Source organism: Globicephala melas, chromosome 10, assembly GCF_963455315.2.
Source record: "Globicephala melas chromosome 10, mGloMel1.2, whole genome shotgun sequence".
Classification (NCBI taxonomy): Eukaryota; Metazoa; Chordata; class Mammalia; order Artiodactyla; family Delphinidae; genus Globicephala; species Globicephala melas.
This window is the reverse complement of record NC_083323.1, coordinates 21758889-21776152: the sequence shown is the minus strand read 5'-3', so window position 1 is coordinate 21776152 and position 17264 is coordinate 21758889. Positions and strand designations below refer to the sequence as shown.

General features: G+C 36.1%; 1 protein-coding gene across 19 annotated transcripts in view; it reads right to left on the bottom strand.

Annotated features, from left to right (window-relative positions):
• ANKS1B (ankyrin repeat and sterile alpha motif domain containing 1B) overlaps positions 1-17264 on the bottom strand; it is a 1162364-nt gene that overhangs the window by 666811 nt on the left and 478289 nt on the right. For all 19 annotated transcript variants that reach the window (XM_060307139.1, XM_060307138.1, XM_060307130.1 and 16 more), the window contains one exon: positions 10014-10150. In XM_060307139.1, the coding sequence (XP_060163122.1) occupies positions 10014-10150 (137 nt within the window). The remainder of the gene's footprint in view (positions 1-10013; positions 10151-17264) is intronic.

Here is a 17264-nt window from a genome sequence, read left to right as displayed (position 1 = left end):
ACTCTACTTTCTGGACATATTGTTTTTTAATGAAATTTTTTCCAGAGCATTTTTCATCTATGCATTCTTATTCAGAGTGCCTAGAGATGCTCTAGAGAAAAAGACATGACAAAGAACCTTATCCACTGAGATTTTTATGTACATGGAAGAAGAAACCTGAATAACACAAAAGAAAACCCCACTTCAATAAGGTCTGCTGTTTGTCAATGGCAATGTGGGCACAAAATTCAGAGAATTATACTTCATGCTTAGAAAAGGAAATGAAAATTCTTTTTACATGCTGAAAGTGTCAGTAACAAATAACTTCCCATTTTCCTGGTGGACAAATTCAGCCAGGATTTCATCAAAAGAAGAGAAATGAGGATGACTAATATTCCTCTGACATGTGATTGGCACGATCTCTATACAGAATGATGGTGATTTTAGTCACTAATGGAAGATGCAGTTCATAGTGGATGCTTTCTGGATGCTGGTTTTTCCTTCCCCTGCATTGGGTCAGCCTGACCCAACACTGAGCCATTTATCTTCATTGGATTCTCTCATATCCCAGATTTCAGGAGTTTATACTTCCCGTGGCTATCTTATGGAGACATCTCTAAGGCATGCAATGTTGAAGGTGGGGATCATCCCATATTTAGCCAGCATCATCCTAAGTAGATTCAAATGATTCAGGAAACTTAAAAAGGCTCCCAAATACGTTACCTAAAAGCCAAAGTTGCTATCGTCAGAGCCAACTGTGGATGAGACAGCGAGAGTGAGAGGTTCATCTCTCGAAGGTTGTATTTCAAATGTGGGAAAATGTGATTTAATTGCCACTCTAATAACAAGTTGGGTCACTATAGAGCTTTATAATTTACACAGTGCCATGGCACATATTATCTGATTTGAGCTTTACTATGTCCCTGAGAAGCAGGCAAGGCAAACACCATCCTCACTTTGCTGACAAACTGAGGGTTAGAAAGGTTACACGAAGGGTATGTGACAGAGCATGATTAGAATTTAATTCTTAAAAAAAAGGTACTAAAAGCAAAACGTTACATATGATTGCATAAAATACCTGTCTTTAGAGATATCAATTTAATTGGTCAGGGGGATAGGGCCAGGCATTTTGTTAAAAAGTTGTCCAGGATATATATCTGAAAAAAAACAAAAACACTAATTCAAAAAGACACATGGGGCTTCCCTGGTGGTGCAGTGGTTGAGAGTCTGCCTGCCGATGCAGGGGACACGAGTTCATGCCCCGGTCCGGGAAGATCCCACATGCCGCGGAGCAGCTGGGCCCGTGAGCCATGGCCGCTGAGCCTGCATGTCCAGAGCCTGTTGCTCTGCAATGGGAGAGGCCACAACAGTGAGAGGCCCACGTACTGCAAAAAAAAAAAAAAAAAAAAAAAAAAAGACACATGCACCCCAATGTTCATAGCAGTATTGTTTACAATAGCCAAGACATGGAAGCAACCTAAGTGTCCATCAACAGATGAATGGATAAAGAAGATGGGAATATATATATATATATATATAAAATGGAATATTACTCTGCCATAAAAAAGAAAATATTCTGCCATTTGCAACAACGTGGATGGACCTGGAGAGTATTATACTTAGTGAAATAAGACAGAGAAAGACAAATACTCGATGTTACCACTTATATGAGGAATCTAAAACATAAAAACACATGAATGTATATAACAAAACAGAAAGAGACACACAGATATAGGGAACAAGCCCTATAATGACCCAACATGTTATTATAGTGCCAATTAAATCACATTTGCCCACACTTGAAATGTGACCTTTGAGAGACGATGCTCTCACTCTCACTGTCTCATCCACAACTGGCTCTGAAGATAGCAACTTTAGCTTTTAGGTAACGTATTTGGGAGACTTTTTAAGTTCCCTAAATCATTTGAATCTGCTTAGGATGATGCTGGCTAAATATGGGGTGATTCCCACCTCCTACCAGTGGGGAGAAGGATGGGGAGGGGCAAGAAGAGGGTAGGGAATTAAGAGGTACAGACTACTATGTACAGAATAAATAAACAACAAGGATATATACTGTACAGTATAGGGAAATATAGCCATTGTTTTGTAATAACTGTAAATGGAATGTAGTCTATAAAAATATTGAGTCACTATGCTATACATGTGACACTAATATAATATTGTAAGTCAACTATACTTCAATAAAAATAAAAAGTTTTCCAGGACATTCCAATTTGTTGAAGACTACTGGTTGATTGTTGGGGTCACTGACTTCTTCCTCCATTTTTTTCCTTTCCAAAATGTTCTTTTTTTCACATAAGATTATTTTCTATTGTTTTATTATCTTTCTGTTTTCAGCTTTCTCCTATTACTTAGCTTTGGCTGCAAGACTCCAAATGATAGTATACAGTCTTCTTTGGTTCCCTTCCTCAGGCTACAAACTGTTGCCATCTATGCTTCCGCTCTTCTTCCTTTTTCTAATCTATTATTCTCCTCTCAAACTTCATCATCCTTCTGGAATATCAATAGGCCATCTTGATTATTTTCTCCCTAATGAGTAATTAACATTAATAGACTATTGGAGTTAGGAGATCAGAGTTCTTCCAGTCAGTGGCTGTGTAACACTGGGAAAATTATTCAACCTAGTCTCAGACCCAATCAGTAAAATAAAGAAAAAACACCTACCTTGTAGGGTTTTTATAAGAAATATATGAAACACATGTGCAATAGCAGAAATAAATGGTTCAATGCTCAATAATAAAGATATTTTTAAAAGATTACCTCTTTGAAAAACTTTTTATACCTTATCTATTTTTGCTTCAACCTAATATGCTATACTCATTCTGAGTTATATGCCTCTGCTTTTTACATACCCACTCTCATTTCTAATTTTAAATTTTAGCATATGTATTCTATAACCCTACAGTGCCCAGTAAAATGTTATTCTAGATTTGGCAAGAATTTTATACAACCCCGGTTCTAAACCATTAATAATGGGAGAAATAGTATGGTTTATTATTAAATTACTTCATTATTAGTTCATTAAGCACACAGAAAGTCCAGGAGAATACCCAAAGTATTTAATTCCTTCAAGTTGAGTTGTCACCTGATCGAAACAGAGTCCATCATGGGTTGGAGTTCAGGAACAGCTCATCTTTCTGCAAATAATCTCCCTTAGCCTCTTGAGAAAACTGGGCCCTTGACTTTTTCTTTTCTTTGCCCCTCTGGCCTCTTTGTTTTTTCTTCATAGGGTCCCTCCTTAGCTGCAAAAGAGTGCAGCCTGGAATCATTTCATTCTGCTGAATTCTACTTAGGATGGGATTTAAATTATGTGGTAGGATCTGGACAGTACCAGGAGTACCTCAAAATAATCAGAACTTTCAAATTTTCTAAGGTTGGCTTCCTGTTAGTATCCATCTATGTTCATTAAAATATGTTGTTATAATGTTCAACATTAAGCACCTGTTTGAATGATTTATCGATGATAATGTACTAAAATAGTCTCTTTTTCTGCCTCCACCTTGGGTCACTTCTCAAACATCCTCTTCTCTTACTTTAGATTTGATTTGTGTCATGAAACAGAAGAAAGAAGTGGAAAAACACACCCAGCTAAAACTACCACCGAGGGCATAGCCCAAGAAAGCAGTACTTTAACAATCAATGCTTTATCCAAAGTGTCTCTTGCATCTAGTAATGCCAGAATGTTTGAACTTTGGAGCTAATTAGATTTAGTCACTCCTTCTATTATAAAATTTAACATTTCAGTCTCCATCATTCATGTCTCTCTAATCAACTTTCAGTGTCCTCTTTCCTATTCTCTACAACGAGGTTTAATTTCCTGCATCCTGAAATGAAATCAAAACTGTTTTCTTAACCATGCCCATCTTTCAACACAATGCCATAATACTTTCTTTCCTTTTACCACAAACCTATTCAAAAGATTAATCTACAGTCAGTGCATTGCTTTTCTCCAACTCTTCAACTCTTTGCATCTCAAGCTTCTACCTTCTCCACTTGAGGGAATTTGCATTCTTGAAGGTCTTTGCCCTCATAATCAGCAAATAAAGTGACATTTTGATCTCCCTTTTCCTCCATCTCCCGGCAAATTTTGACAGTATTGACTAATCTCTTCTTCAGTTTTCTTTTCTCCCTTTATATTCATGAAAATGTTTTGTCTTCCTTCTTTATACTCTGTCAATGTTCCTTCTCTCTCTCTTTTGCTAAGGTCCTCTTTCTCAAGTATATGTGAAGAAATTACTTAAACTTCCTTGTTCTCAATTTCCTCACCTATAAAATGGCAATAATAATATCCATTCCCCCCAAAATCATGAAACTTAAATTATATTAGGTGCTCAACAAATATTAACTTTTTTCCTTAAGTGTAAACATCTCCCAGCATACTACCTTTGGTACTATCTCCCTTCACCATCAAATTCTATAAATGACTATAAAATCTTTACCTTAAGCTCCTACCTCTCTCACCATAATTCCCCACCAATATTCCAATTTGTATATCATGCCTTACACTCAGTAAGCTTACAAAACCAAATTTATCATGCCACCCTCTCCTTCATCAAAATAAACTTCTGCTCAAGTTTTTTCTATATCTATTAATATCATTCCAAAATCCCAGCCAACCAGGTATCTTTGACTCCCTTAGGTCTAACCCATCTCTCCACACAGTAATGTTTTATCTAAAATGCCTCTTGCATCAAGTACTATATAAAAAGGGTAAAACATCATAACCAAGACGTATCTAACCAAAAAAATGCAAAGTTGGATTAATATTCAAAAGTAAATGAATGTATTTATCACTTCAACAGAATGAAAGGAGAAAAAAGTCATATGATCATCTAAATATACACAGAAAAAAAATGAAAAAATGGGAAAAAACACTCTTTTATGCTAAAAACTCTCAGCAAACTAGAAGTAGAAGGGTACATACAAGAAGCTTATAGCTTATACTTAATGTTGAAATACTGAATGCTTTACCTCAAAGATAGCAAATAAGGCAAGGATTTCTGGCTTTACCCCTTCTGTGCACCACTGCAATGCAGTCATAGCAGTAAGAAAAAGAAATAAAAGTCATAAAGATCAGAAAGAAAAAAGTAAGACCATCATTATTTTCAGGTGACAGGAGAGGAGAAAACCCTAAGGAAATTATTTTTAAAGGAGCTACTGTAATTTTTAAAAGAAATTATCCAGGTGGCAGGATACAAGGATGATATAAAACTCATTTGCATTTCTATATACCAACAATGAAGAATTGGAAAGTTAAAGTAGTAAACAGTACTAAAGCATTAAGTCAACTCAATGAGGAGAGGAAGGTCTTTTTCCACATAGGAAAAAAAATGAATCTCGACTCCCACCTCACACCATACAAAAATGATTTGAGACGGATCACAGAACTAAATGCAAAAGCCAGAACCAGAAAGCTTCTAGAAAAAAAAATATGGGTACATTTATTTATAACCTGGACAAGACACAAAAAGCACTAACCATGAAAAAAAATTGATAAATTGGATCTCACCAAAATTAAAATATTCTGTTCATCAAAAGGTGCCACTAAAAAACACAAACTGGGAAAAATATTTGCAGTGCATAAACCCGACAAATGTCTCATATCTTTTGGAATTACATGAGAATTTATAAAGAATTACTACAAATCAACAATTAGAAAACTGAACAACCCCATAAAAAGGATTTGAACAGGCACTTCTCAAACGATATAAAATGAGCAACAGCCACAGGAAAAGGTGCTCGATATCACTAGTCACCAGGAAAATGCAAATTAAAGCCATAATGAAAAATCCTTTCATACCCATAAGAATGGTTAAAATGAAAAAACTGTAAGTGTAAATGTTGGAGAGATTGTGGAGAAATTGAAAATCTCAGGTATTTCTGTTGGGGATTATAAAATGGAACTACTACTTTGGAAAACTCTTGGCAAGTTTCTTATAAAGTTAGCTACTCATTTGCCCTACTACCCAACAATCCCACTCTTAGGTATCTATAAGAAAATATATGTATTTACAAATACTTGAACATGACTTCACAGCATATTCATTCATAATAGAAAATAACAGGAAACAACACAAGTATCAATCAACAGGAGACTGAATAAACAAGCTGTACTATATTAATCCAATGGAATACTACTCAGTAAAAAAAGGAATAACATGAGTGAATCCCCAAAACATTACACTGAGTGAAAGAAGCCAGACCTGGACATACACAAAACACACACACACACTCTAGGATTCCATTTATATAAAGTCCAAGAATAAGCAATTCTTAACAATAGTGATAAAAATCAGAAAGCAGTTGTCTCTGAGGCAGGAATAGGGGCCATTGATTGGAAAGAGGTATGAGGTATACCTCTTTTTTCTGGGGGTAACACCAATGTTCTATATATATCCTGCTTTGAGTGGTGGTTACACCTACAAACACAGCTGTCAAAATCCATCAAACTGTATTGTATTCTTCAATTAGGGGAAAAAGATACTTTCACCAGGAGAACTTTAAAAAAACAAAGCCATTACAAGGAACTATAATTATTTAGTAGCCAAAAAAAAAAAAAACTTGTATGTCAATAGACCTACCTAAATTTTTTAAAGGTAATATTTTTTCAAGTATTTCAAGTATTTTTTCAAATTTAAAAATAATTTTATTTTCAAGTATAAGTAAGTGAACCCAGCCTTGTGAATTCATCTAAATAGAGAAACTCAGGCTTGTGGGTTAATACACTGGAGAAAAACAAAGAGAAGCAAGTAGCACATAAATCTTTCAGGCTCTATGAATTGAAAATAGAACGTTTCACAATCTGGAGGATTTTAAGACATGAAAGAGCCCAAAGAAGCAAAGGTAAAAAGATCAAATACAGGGCTTCCCTGGTGGCGCAGTGGTTGAGAGTCCGCCTGCCGATGCAGGGGACACGGGTTCGCGACCTGGTCTGGGAGGATCCCACATGCCGCGGAGCGGCTGGGCCCGTGAGCCATGGCCGCTGAGCCTGTGCGTCCAGAGCCTGTGCTCTGCAACAGGAGAGGCCGCAACAGTGAGAGGCCTGCGTACCGCAAAAAAAAAAAAAAGATCAAATACGGGATGCAGAACTAACAGCTGTGACTTAATGAGTTAATAAATATGCCAAATAGAATCAAACTCAACAAAGCACCGCAACGTCTGTAGCTTCCAAGTAATTAAAACACCAAACAGAAATACATGAAATGTATAATCAGCTCTACCTCATACTGAAAGCAAGAACTTGGTTACAATGGATATTCTTCATTTATAGTTATGGAAAGTAGACTAGATAAAGGTATGCATCAGGCAAAGTAGACGTAACCTAATTTGCTCTATCTAATCAGTATCTATTTGTAGTGAATAAGATGAAAAGTCCTGTTTTTATCTCTCATCTATTCTATATCATTCTTCTCACAATAAGGCTAAACACATCTGCTAATGCTCAGGCAGATAAATGTAAATTCATGAATAAAAGTTGCATTTATACTTTTATTTTCAAGGCCCATCACCAGTTTTAAGAGTGAAATGATCATTTCAACCATGTTATTACTTTCTAATTAGTAAATGAAAAAAAAAAGTATTTGAATACCCACAAGTCAATCAAACCACATTCTTGCATTTCCAGACAGAAAAGCCAGGAGAATTAGCAAACACTTCAGAGGGTTAAACCTATGATCACAGTATAGGCTCTTATATAAGCTAACTAATAATTCTCTGTTCTTTGGAACAGTAGTCCTTGACAATGTTCAATGCCTGACACACCTGTGACTTGTCAAAACACACCAGGGAGTCCTCTATTCTATCCATCTAGCTGTCCCCCATCCACACCCTCTGGTCTCTAAACCCTTTCCTGAAATCACATGTCCTACCCCAAAACTCCTTCATAATTACTTTCGCTTGAATTTTCTATTCTCTGCCCTCTACAGTGAATGAGGAACCCCAGGAGATCAGGACTCATGAGGAGAAATAAGTAATGCACCAATGTCTCTGAGGTGAAAGAAAGGGTAGCCCAATTGAGGTTATATTCTTTCCCAGTTATATACCTTAGCTGTTATTGTCTATAACATACACACATACAGGCTGTATTGGTTCTAATTTAAATACTATCAGACTTAGTTTCCTGACTTTCTCCCTTCATTTTTCCCTCCCTAAATCATCATTATAACATCTAAGAAAGGAAAGTGGAGTCAGTTACCTTCATACACTTTTAAAAATGGACAGAACCAAGGAATGGAGTCAAATGAAATTTCTGGCTTTAAAACTACCTCTAGTTTCCTTCAAAGTTTATTAAAATAAGTTAAAATACAACAAAATAGAGTATGCAAAGGAGGATTCATTGAATAAGGTCCTGTAGAGTTGATTAGATTATGTAGAAAAGAATATGTTTTTCATTCATTAAATGATCAAATGCATTTACATTAGAGAATTTATATTGGTATAAAGATAAATATGTTTAGTAATAGATTTTATTAACATATATAGGGCAATCTCCTGCATAAATAGTTTAAAATGCTGAAAATGTAACAGCTGCACAATAACACCAGAACCACCTTCATCTAATGAGAAAGACAATGATAATAAATGTGATATTTAGCATCTAAATCTAAGTTTAGTGAGGGTTATTTCTTGAATTAAATGAACTAGGTCAAATTCCCCTGAGAAGGAAGAGGAATTATTGAAGACATTTTTCTCCTGCACATATTGGGACACTGTGTGAAATGTTACCTATGCCTATGAACCTGTACGTTTTAGCCTCATAAAGATGTAACAAGTTATACAACCTAATGAGGATTTTTCTACCCTCTGAACAGGATGGCAGGAGACAATTAATTATTATACCAAAGAAAGGAAAGAAACTTCCAATCAGTTGCACAACTTAGCCCCTTTGGAGTGCCAATATCCTTATCCATAACACTAAAATATACATTCCCTTGGAACTGATAAAGGTTAAACAAAACAATTTGTATGAAAGTGTTCTACAAGCTGTAGTGGATATGTAAAGCTTAAATGCCATTTTACTGATGAGGATGATGATTATAATAAAATAATCCAAAGTAAGTTATGGTAAAGAAGGTTAGATATTAAACAAATCATTGCTCATTTAGACCAAAACTACCTTAAAAGACATATTTGTTCTGCAAATTGGCTCAAAGTATTCGTTCATACTATATATCTAAGTAGATAGTGAATGGCATTGATCTGATCCAAAGTTCCCCTCTCTTGGATTTTATGAGGCCCATTCAGAATAAGCCAGGTTGAGAACATCACCAATTCCATGTTCTGAGTCCATCTGTTGGCAAAAATATAATGCAAACAGCTTTATAAGTGCTATTTTCAATGAAATATCACAGAACAGCTTGTCCCAATGATATTTCTAAAGCTTGCCTGCAAACCGCCTACTGGGATATCCAACTGAAAGAGAACGGGGAAGAGAAAGAAACCCATACAGAAAAGTGACAGGAATGGAAAAAAAGAACAAAGGGTAAAGAGACAGCCAGAGGAAAGTGAGCACTGGAGGAAAATAAGGAGCAATGAGAGGTGCAATATTAAACACAGACAAAATTAGTCTGAAGCCATAAAGAACTGGAAAAAATACGTATATATAAACAACTGGGGTCGAAGGATAAAGAAGTGATCACAAACAATGTGGCATATCCAGAGAAATGAAGACAAAAGGAGAAGGAAACACCAGAAAACATGTAGCAGTTCAATAATTGGAGCAAAATTATTAAAATGTTGTAAGAGAAAAATGACGGGAAATAGCCATTTTTTGTAAGCGTAATTTGTTTTTTCATGTAATATACAAATTCGTTTTTCCAAAAGCCAATACAGATTTCAACGTCTATCATCAGCTCCAAGGGAAGGAAACATTCTCTTCCAAGTCCATTCTTTTAATCTGAAAATCCATTTACTTATTATAAGATAGTCCAGGCATTGCAATATAAATGGTGTACATGCACTGATTCAAAATTGAAATATATTATAGTGCAGATGATGTCATGCTGGACACTTACCTGGGGTCGAATGACTTTTACAATATTTTTGAGGGCAGTGTCAGGGGATGGAGGTGAGCAGTCAGGTGTTGGGCCTGTGGAGCTGTTTCTATGGTTACTAGTTCCTGGAGCAGTAAATGCTACCTCAGAGGCATTCTCTGTGAATAAAAATAGAACTACCATGAACCTACTCACTCAGTTTACCTTTTAAGACTTGAAATTACTTTAGTAAACATGAATTGAGATTTCAACTTAAAACTGGTATTAATTACAAGATCATAATGAGGAATACACTCAGCAGTATATTTTAAAAATAATGTTTATTGAATGCTTTGTTTTCTTTTAAAATGGTAAATACCTTCCCGTGTAGAAATGTTCCAAGAAGGAAGAGTATTATTATTTAATTCATAATGATAGATCATCCAGCATAATTGTTAAGACTGCCATTATACAAATGACTAAAACCTTAACTAAAAAAATATGTCTTTTATATGATTGAAGTAGTTTTTTTCCATAATATTTCAAGTGAGTATTGATTTTTATTAAAAGGAGAAGTTTCATACCTCCCTGATTCATAAAACCCCAATTCAAGGCTTCTCAAAGCATTTTTCCCAGAAATCCCTCAAACTGTAAAAAAGCATCCCAGTGAATTAAACTTGATGAAAAAATATTGGTGCAAAATAGTTTTATAATGTAGACAAAAAAAAAAAAACTATCACTCACAGATAAATATATCTTCCTATATGGTCAAAAACTAAGTGAATGAAATTTCAAAAATCCAAAGTAATCTTCCCTTATGTTCAGTATTGGGGGAGCATAAATAAAGAAAATGATGACTTAAAAATCAGCAACATGTATAACATTTTCTTCCTGAATTTATGTCAAAACAAAATAAGATCAAAGATGTAGTTTTAGAATGTTTAAAATACTGGGGAAAGGATGGAAAATGTTCTGTAAATAACTCCTGCTAGCACACAGAAGTTATATTATTTTAACAACAATTTGGCAATCCCCTATGACTTTTTAGGAAAACTGTTGTAAGCTCAAATCTTCAAAAAATTTACTTCCTTGTTATGTTTTTAATTAGTCCCCAATAATTTTGTTCTAGACAGTTAGCTGAACTGACGTAAAAGTGACTAAGACTGTGACTTCATTAGAGACCAGCAAGTTTCTCTGTTCCATGGCCATTGTCTACAATCCCAAGTGAAAAGCAATAATTTATTAAGGCACCTCTTGCTCATAAAAAGTGAGGGGATGAAACTTTACCCACCACACAAAAATATAATTTAGTCTCACTGAGGAATACAGACATAGGTTCATGAAACAAAAAATGCAAGTGTGATACATTGAATTAAATAGATAATTCATAAAATAAGTCTTAAAAGCTTCCAGAGCTCACTCTTGATTCGGGTTTAATATATATGGTGGGGTCTGAATAAGCATCTCAAAAATAAGCCAGGTTCTGAAAGACGGTAGTTTGTGGGGGTGATCTTCTGAGTAGGCTAAGGTAGTATGAGTAACCACTGAAACAGAGACAAAACATCAGCCAGCAAGAATGACAAGATGCGTTCATTCTCTCTAATTTGTCCCTTCCTCCTTTCATTCATTCAGTCATACATGTAAAAACATTTATTTGGGGTCAATTATGTATTAGGTATTATGTTATGTTCAAAGGATAAATTGGGGGCTTCCCTGGTGGCGCAGTGGTTGAGAGTCCGCCTGCTGATGCAGGGGACACGGGTTCATTCCCCGTTCCGGGAAGATCCCACATGCCGCAGAGCGGCTGGGCCCGTGAGCCATGGCCGCTGAGCCTGTGCGTCCGGAGCCTGTGCTCCGCAACGGGAGAGGCCACAACAGTGAGAGGCCCGCGTACCACAAAAACAAACAAAACAAAACAACAACAACAAAAAAGGATAAATTGGAAAAGAATTTCTAGCCAGGGGTTAGGAGGTATGGAGGGATGAATAGGTGGAACACAGTGGATTTTTAGGGCAGTGAAATTTTTCTCTCTGATACTATAACTATGGATATATGTCATTATACATTTGTCCCAACCCATAGAATGTACAGCACCAAGAGTGAACCTTAGTGTAAACTATGGACTTTGTATGATAATGATGTGTCAATGTAGGTTCACTGGTTGCAACAAATGTACCACTCTGGAGGGGGATGTTGATAGTGGGGGAGGCCATGCCTGTGTGGCAGCAGGGAGTATATGAGGAATCTCTATACCTTCTGCTTGATTTTTCTGTAAACCTAAAACTGCTCTAAAAAATAAAGTCTAGTAAAATTTTTTTAAACCTCTGCCCTTGAGAAGTATGCAATCAAATGTGGCATCAGACATGCAAACAAATTATAATGCAATATAACTTGAGAGTTAATAACAGATAAATGAAGCATGGTGAAAAAGCAGGGGGAGAAGAAATCAGACTGGCTGGGAAGGAAGATGGTTGTGAAAAGCTGCAGTTTTCAGGCAAGAAAGCTGGGACAGAACATAAAACATGAGGGCACAGAGGTGGAAAGAGCATAGATGAAGCTGGTATTTTACATTAGGAAGAAGTTGGAGCTAAGTTTAGATAAGTAAAAGAAGGTTTACTATTATGTTAAGTTTACGCTTAATTCTGTAGGCAATGCAAAATATTGAAGATATTTAAGCAGAGACTGGCCTAGTAATGATAATAATAGCTAATGGTTATTGAGCATTTATTATGCTCAGGGAGCATGTTAAATTCCTTTTACTTACTGAAGCTCATTGAAATAGCCTTAAAATAATTCTTTGAAGTAGTTTCTATTATTACCATTCTCCTTTTACAGAAAAGGTAATCACAAAGTTATATTTCCAGTAAGTGGAAGACAAGAAATTCTAGATTGATGGCACATTGCCCTTCTGCTGGTTAGCATGCCATTGGTATGCAAAAGTGACTGGAAGGGGCAGAGCCTGAAGACTATTGCCATAGTCAAGGTATGGGCAGTCTCTACTTCTGAACAGAGTTAACCAACTCCACAAAAACAAAGTAGAACATGGAGACAATAAGAAAAAAATAATAAAAACAGAAAATGTCAACCATAAAAACATCCTAGGGTACCCTTGTGTGTACTATATGGTATAATACCTGGAAGCAAGGAGATCTGTTAAGACCAGTGACCCAGGATAGATCAGGGCATTTGCATTTGAGTTGGTGATAAGTGGTTGGATTCTGGGTGTATCTTGAAGGTAGACTAATAGAATTTCTTGATGTGTTGGATACAGGGTAGAAGAGAAATAGAGAGGGCAGGCATGACTAAGATTTTTGGCCTGAGGAACTGAAAGGATGTAGTTTTGATAAGCAGAAACAGGAAAGACTATTGGAGGAGCATATACTCCTTACCATATCACTTCAGGTATTGCCTCTACCCCATTTTCTCTTTTCTCTCCTTTTGGACTCCAGTGAAATAATGTCAGACTTTATTCTCCTTATCATTTATTCTCTCTTTTGTACTTTCATCGTTTTTCTCTCTGTACTGCATTCTGAATAGTTTCTTACACTCATTTTCCAGCTTACTGGTTCTTTCTTCAGCTGTGTCTAGTCTGCTATCAAACCTTTTTCTTACTTTCAGTTATGCTTTTCAGTTCTAAAATTTCTATTTGGTTCTTTTTCAAATACATTGATCACCATTTAGCATTTTCAATTCCCTAACAACATTTTCAGGCTTGCTTTTATTGATTAGAAACAGCAAGTAAAGTGGGTTTGTTTTTAATCTGTCTGATAATTCCAATATTTGAAGTCTTCATGAATCTGTTTCTGTGTCTCTGTTTCTCACTCATGGTATCCTATTCCATTGTCTGTTTCATCTTCAATTCTGTGCTACTTTTTACTCAACTTTTTGTTAGAATAAAATATACAACATTAAATATCGCTCTTTGTCTATTAGTAAATATTAATTCAAAAAAGCATCCAAACTCACATTCTAATACCAGATGCTGGAGTCTGTGGAAAACTTGCCTGTTCAATGTTAGACAATTCATTTAACTGCTCTGGATTTCAGTTTTTCTTTAAAAATGAGGATTAATAACTACATTCTAGGGTTTATGTGTGCAGAAAAAGGTGAGAGAACACAAATGAAAAAGAACTAGCACATAATGACATAGTATGCAGTTAATAAATTTGAGTTTCCATTTTCCCTATTAAACCAAATATTATCAGAATTAAATTAAAATATAGAAGAGGAAAGAAAATCTAGAGGGAAAAGCAAGAAAATAAATAGTAGTACTTTGTAGGTAATACATCTAGAGTAATGACTGTGAGTACTTGGGCAGGATTTGAGACCAGTATCTTAGCTATTAACACAAATTTGTAGGGACAGAATTTTAATTCCAGGAATAAGAGATGATCCCTTGAGGAATGATTCACTGCAAGGGCTGGCCCTGTTAAGTGATTTTGCATCAAAGCCAGAAAAAACTGCTGGGTAGTCCATGCAGACTATAAAGCAAAAGCTTCTTGAATGTTTCTTGTAAGTAATTTAATACATAGTACAAGACAGTGGGTAATCAAGTGCTAAATTTAGAAAAGACTCTGTCTCCATCTTCTGAAGCCATGACATGCAGCACTACACTGAAAATTTGATTTTATACTACCTTGCATTGTTCATTATCTCTTCCAGACTAGGTTATATTTTCACAGTGACTTATATTTCCTTTATTCTCTCCACAGCTTTTAGCTCATTGCAATCTTTTAAAAATACTAAGTGAAATAAAATGAATAAAACCTGTGTGTGTGTGTCAATGGCAACTGTCATAAATGTCCTTAATTACATGGAGAAAGGTGATCTGGCTTTTATAATTCCATGGTCCTTTTGGAGAAAATCCAAATGAGAAGCATATTCTAGAACATACATAAGAGTCTTAGGAAACTGATTTATTCCTAAAATATCCTTTATTATATTATTTATAAAAACCTACCAATTATCCCGTGGACTTTGCAAAATGACAGCCTATGTCCACGATGGTTTTACATGGTCAACCTGCATTTCACACCTGCAGCTACAGAACATTTCTGATGAAAAGGAAATGAGGTGTATAAAAACTGCTTAGAGAAAATTACTGAAGATACTTGCAATTTCAGATTGAAATGAGACATCTTCTTGTCACATTCCCTTTCTATGCATTAGATTATACATTATGACTGTCAGTTTTCTCTATGATAACAAGCCTAGGGAAAAAAAACCCTTCTAATTTACTAGAGCTTTTAGAAGAAAAGTATTCTATGAATACAAAATAATTCATATGCAATGTTACAGAGTAGAATTTTAACATCATTCAATAGCATGCACTGAACAATTAAAGTGTACCAGAAACCACGCTAGTTGCTCTGTAGCTGACAAACAGGACTGAGATTACTTCTGGCTGGAGATTCAGGAAAGGTGTCATGGAAGAGGTGGTGATTAAGGAGTTCTCTCTGACAGATTAGTGAAATTCAGACATGAAGAAATGAGTGCAAAGGACATTCCAAGAGTTGGAAGTAGGAGAAGCAAAAGGTAGAAAGATGGGAAAGAGGCACAGTTGTGGAATAAGGAAGATTTCAGTTTGAAAAGAATATAATATTCATGGAGGTAATACTAGGAAATGGAGGAGACATATACAACAAATTTGGGCTCTGGAATTAAATAAATCAAACCTGAAATCCTGCCACTTTTAACCTCAGTTTCCTCATCTGTGAAACAGTGCTTTTCTCTTGGTGTTTTTTGTTTGTTTTTTGTGGTATGCGGGCCTCTCACTGTTGTGGCCTTTCCCGTTGCGGAGCACAGGCTCCAGACGCGCAGGCTCAGCGGCCATGGCTCACGGGCCTAGCCGCTCCGTGGCATGTGGGATCTTCCCGGACCGGGGCACGAACCCGTGTCCCCTGCATCAGCAGGCGGACTTTCAACCACTGCACCACCAGGGAAGCCCTCTCTTGGTGTTTTTGTAAGGATAAATAAGATATGTGTGTATGTATGTGTGTATTTTAACATATTGCCTGGCACATAGTAAGTGCTCAATTAAAGTAGCTCTTGCTATTATTACCATACACATGTATAATAATAATAATAATAACTATAACTAGATAGATGGTTTGAGGTATTATTGTGGAAAGTTGAATACAGCACTAAATAATTGTCAAGTATTTAATAATTATTAGTCTAGCAAATCATGAAGGATAATTTTTTAAAGTATTTATTTATCTGGCTGTGCTGGGTCTTAGTTGCGCCATGCGGGATCTGAGTTCCCCTACCAGGGATGGAACCCCGGCCCCCTGCATTGGGAGCGTGGAGCCTTAACCACTGAGCCACCAGGGGAGTCCCAAAGTATAATTTTTAATTGTTGGCCTTAAGTCAGAAATCGGCAAACTTTTTCTGCAAAGGTCCAGATTGTAAACATTTTAAGCTCTGCAGGCTAGGATGTTTCTTTCATAACTATTCAACCCTGCTGTTGCAGCACAAAGGCAGCCATTGACAATATGTAAGCAAATGGGTATGGCTATATATTTTTTTACCTTTCTTTTTTGGCCGCGACACATAGCTTGCAGGACCTTAATTCCTTGACCAGGGACTGAACCCAGGCCCCTGGCAGTGAAACTGTAGAGTTGTAACCACTGGACCACCAGGGAATTCCCAGGTGTGGCTGTATTATTACAAGAAAATTTTATTTACAAAAACAAGCATAGGCTAGATTTCATTTGTAGTCTATAGGTTGTAGGCCCCTCTCATAAGTACTTCCCATGGAAATGGCCTTCCTTTTAGGGAGAAACCTAGAAGAATGCTATATTATAAATTTACTTTTCCATATTCATATTATACACGAACATTCTTCTCACTATGCAATTAAAAACTAAGGTTTCATTATGAAAGTAAAAATTCATTTAAGGTTTGTAAAACAAATAACATGATATCTAAAGCAAGGGCAATGCCCTGTGCACAATAAGTGTTCAAAAGATGCTCACTGAATGGATGAATAAATAAATGAATAAGACCAATTGAATCTTTTGATTCTAAAGTAACTTTTAGTAATGGTACATGACCATCATTTCTGGGAAAGAAAGAAGGAAAATCATAAGTAAAATAGCCCAAATATCTTCTCTTCATTATTTTCAGTGAGAAAGTACTTCCTATGTACCATTTGAGGAAGTTAATATTTAACAATTATTTAGGGGACTTCCCTGTAGTCCAGTGGTAAAGAACCCGCCTTACAATGCAGGGGACGCGGGTTCAATCCCTGGTCAGGGAACTAAGAGCCCACATGCTGCAGGGCAACTAAGC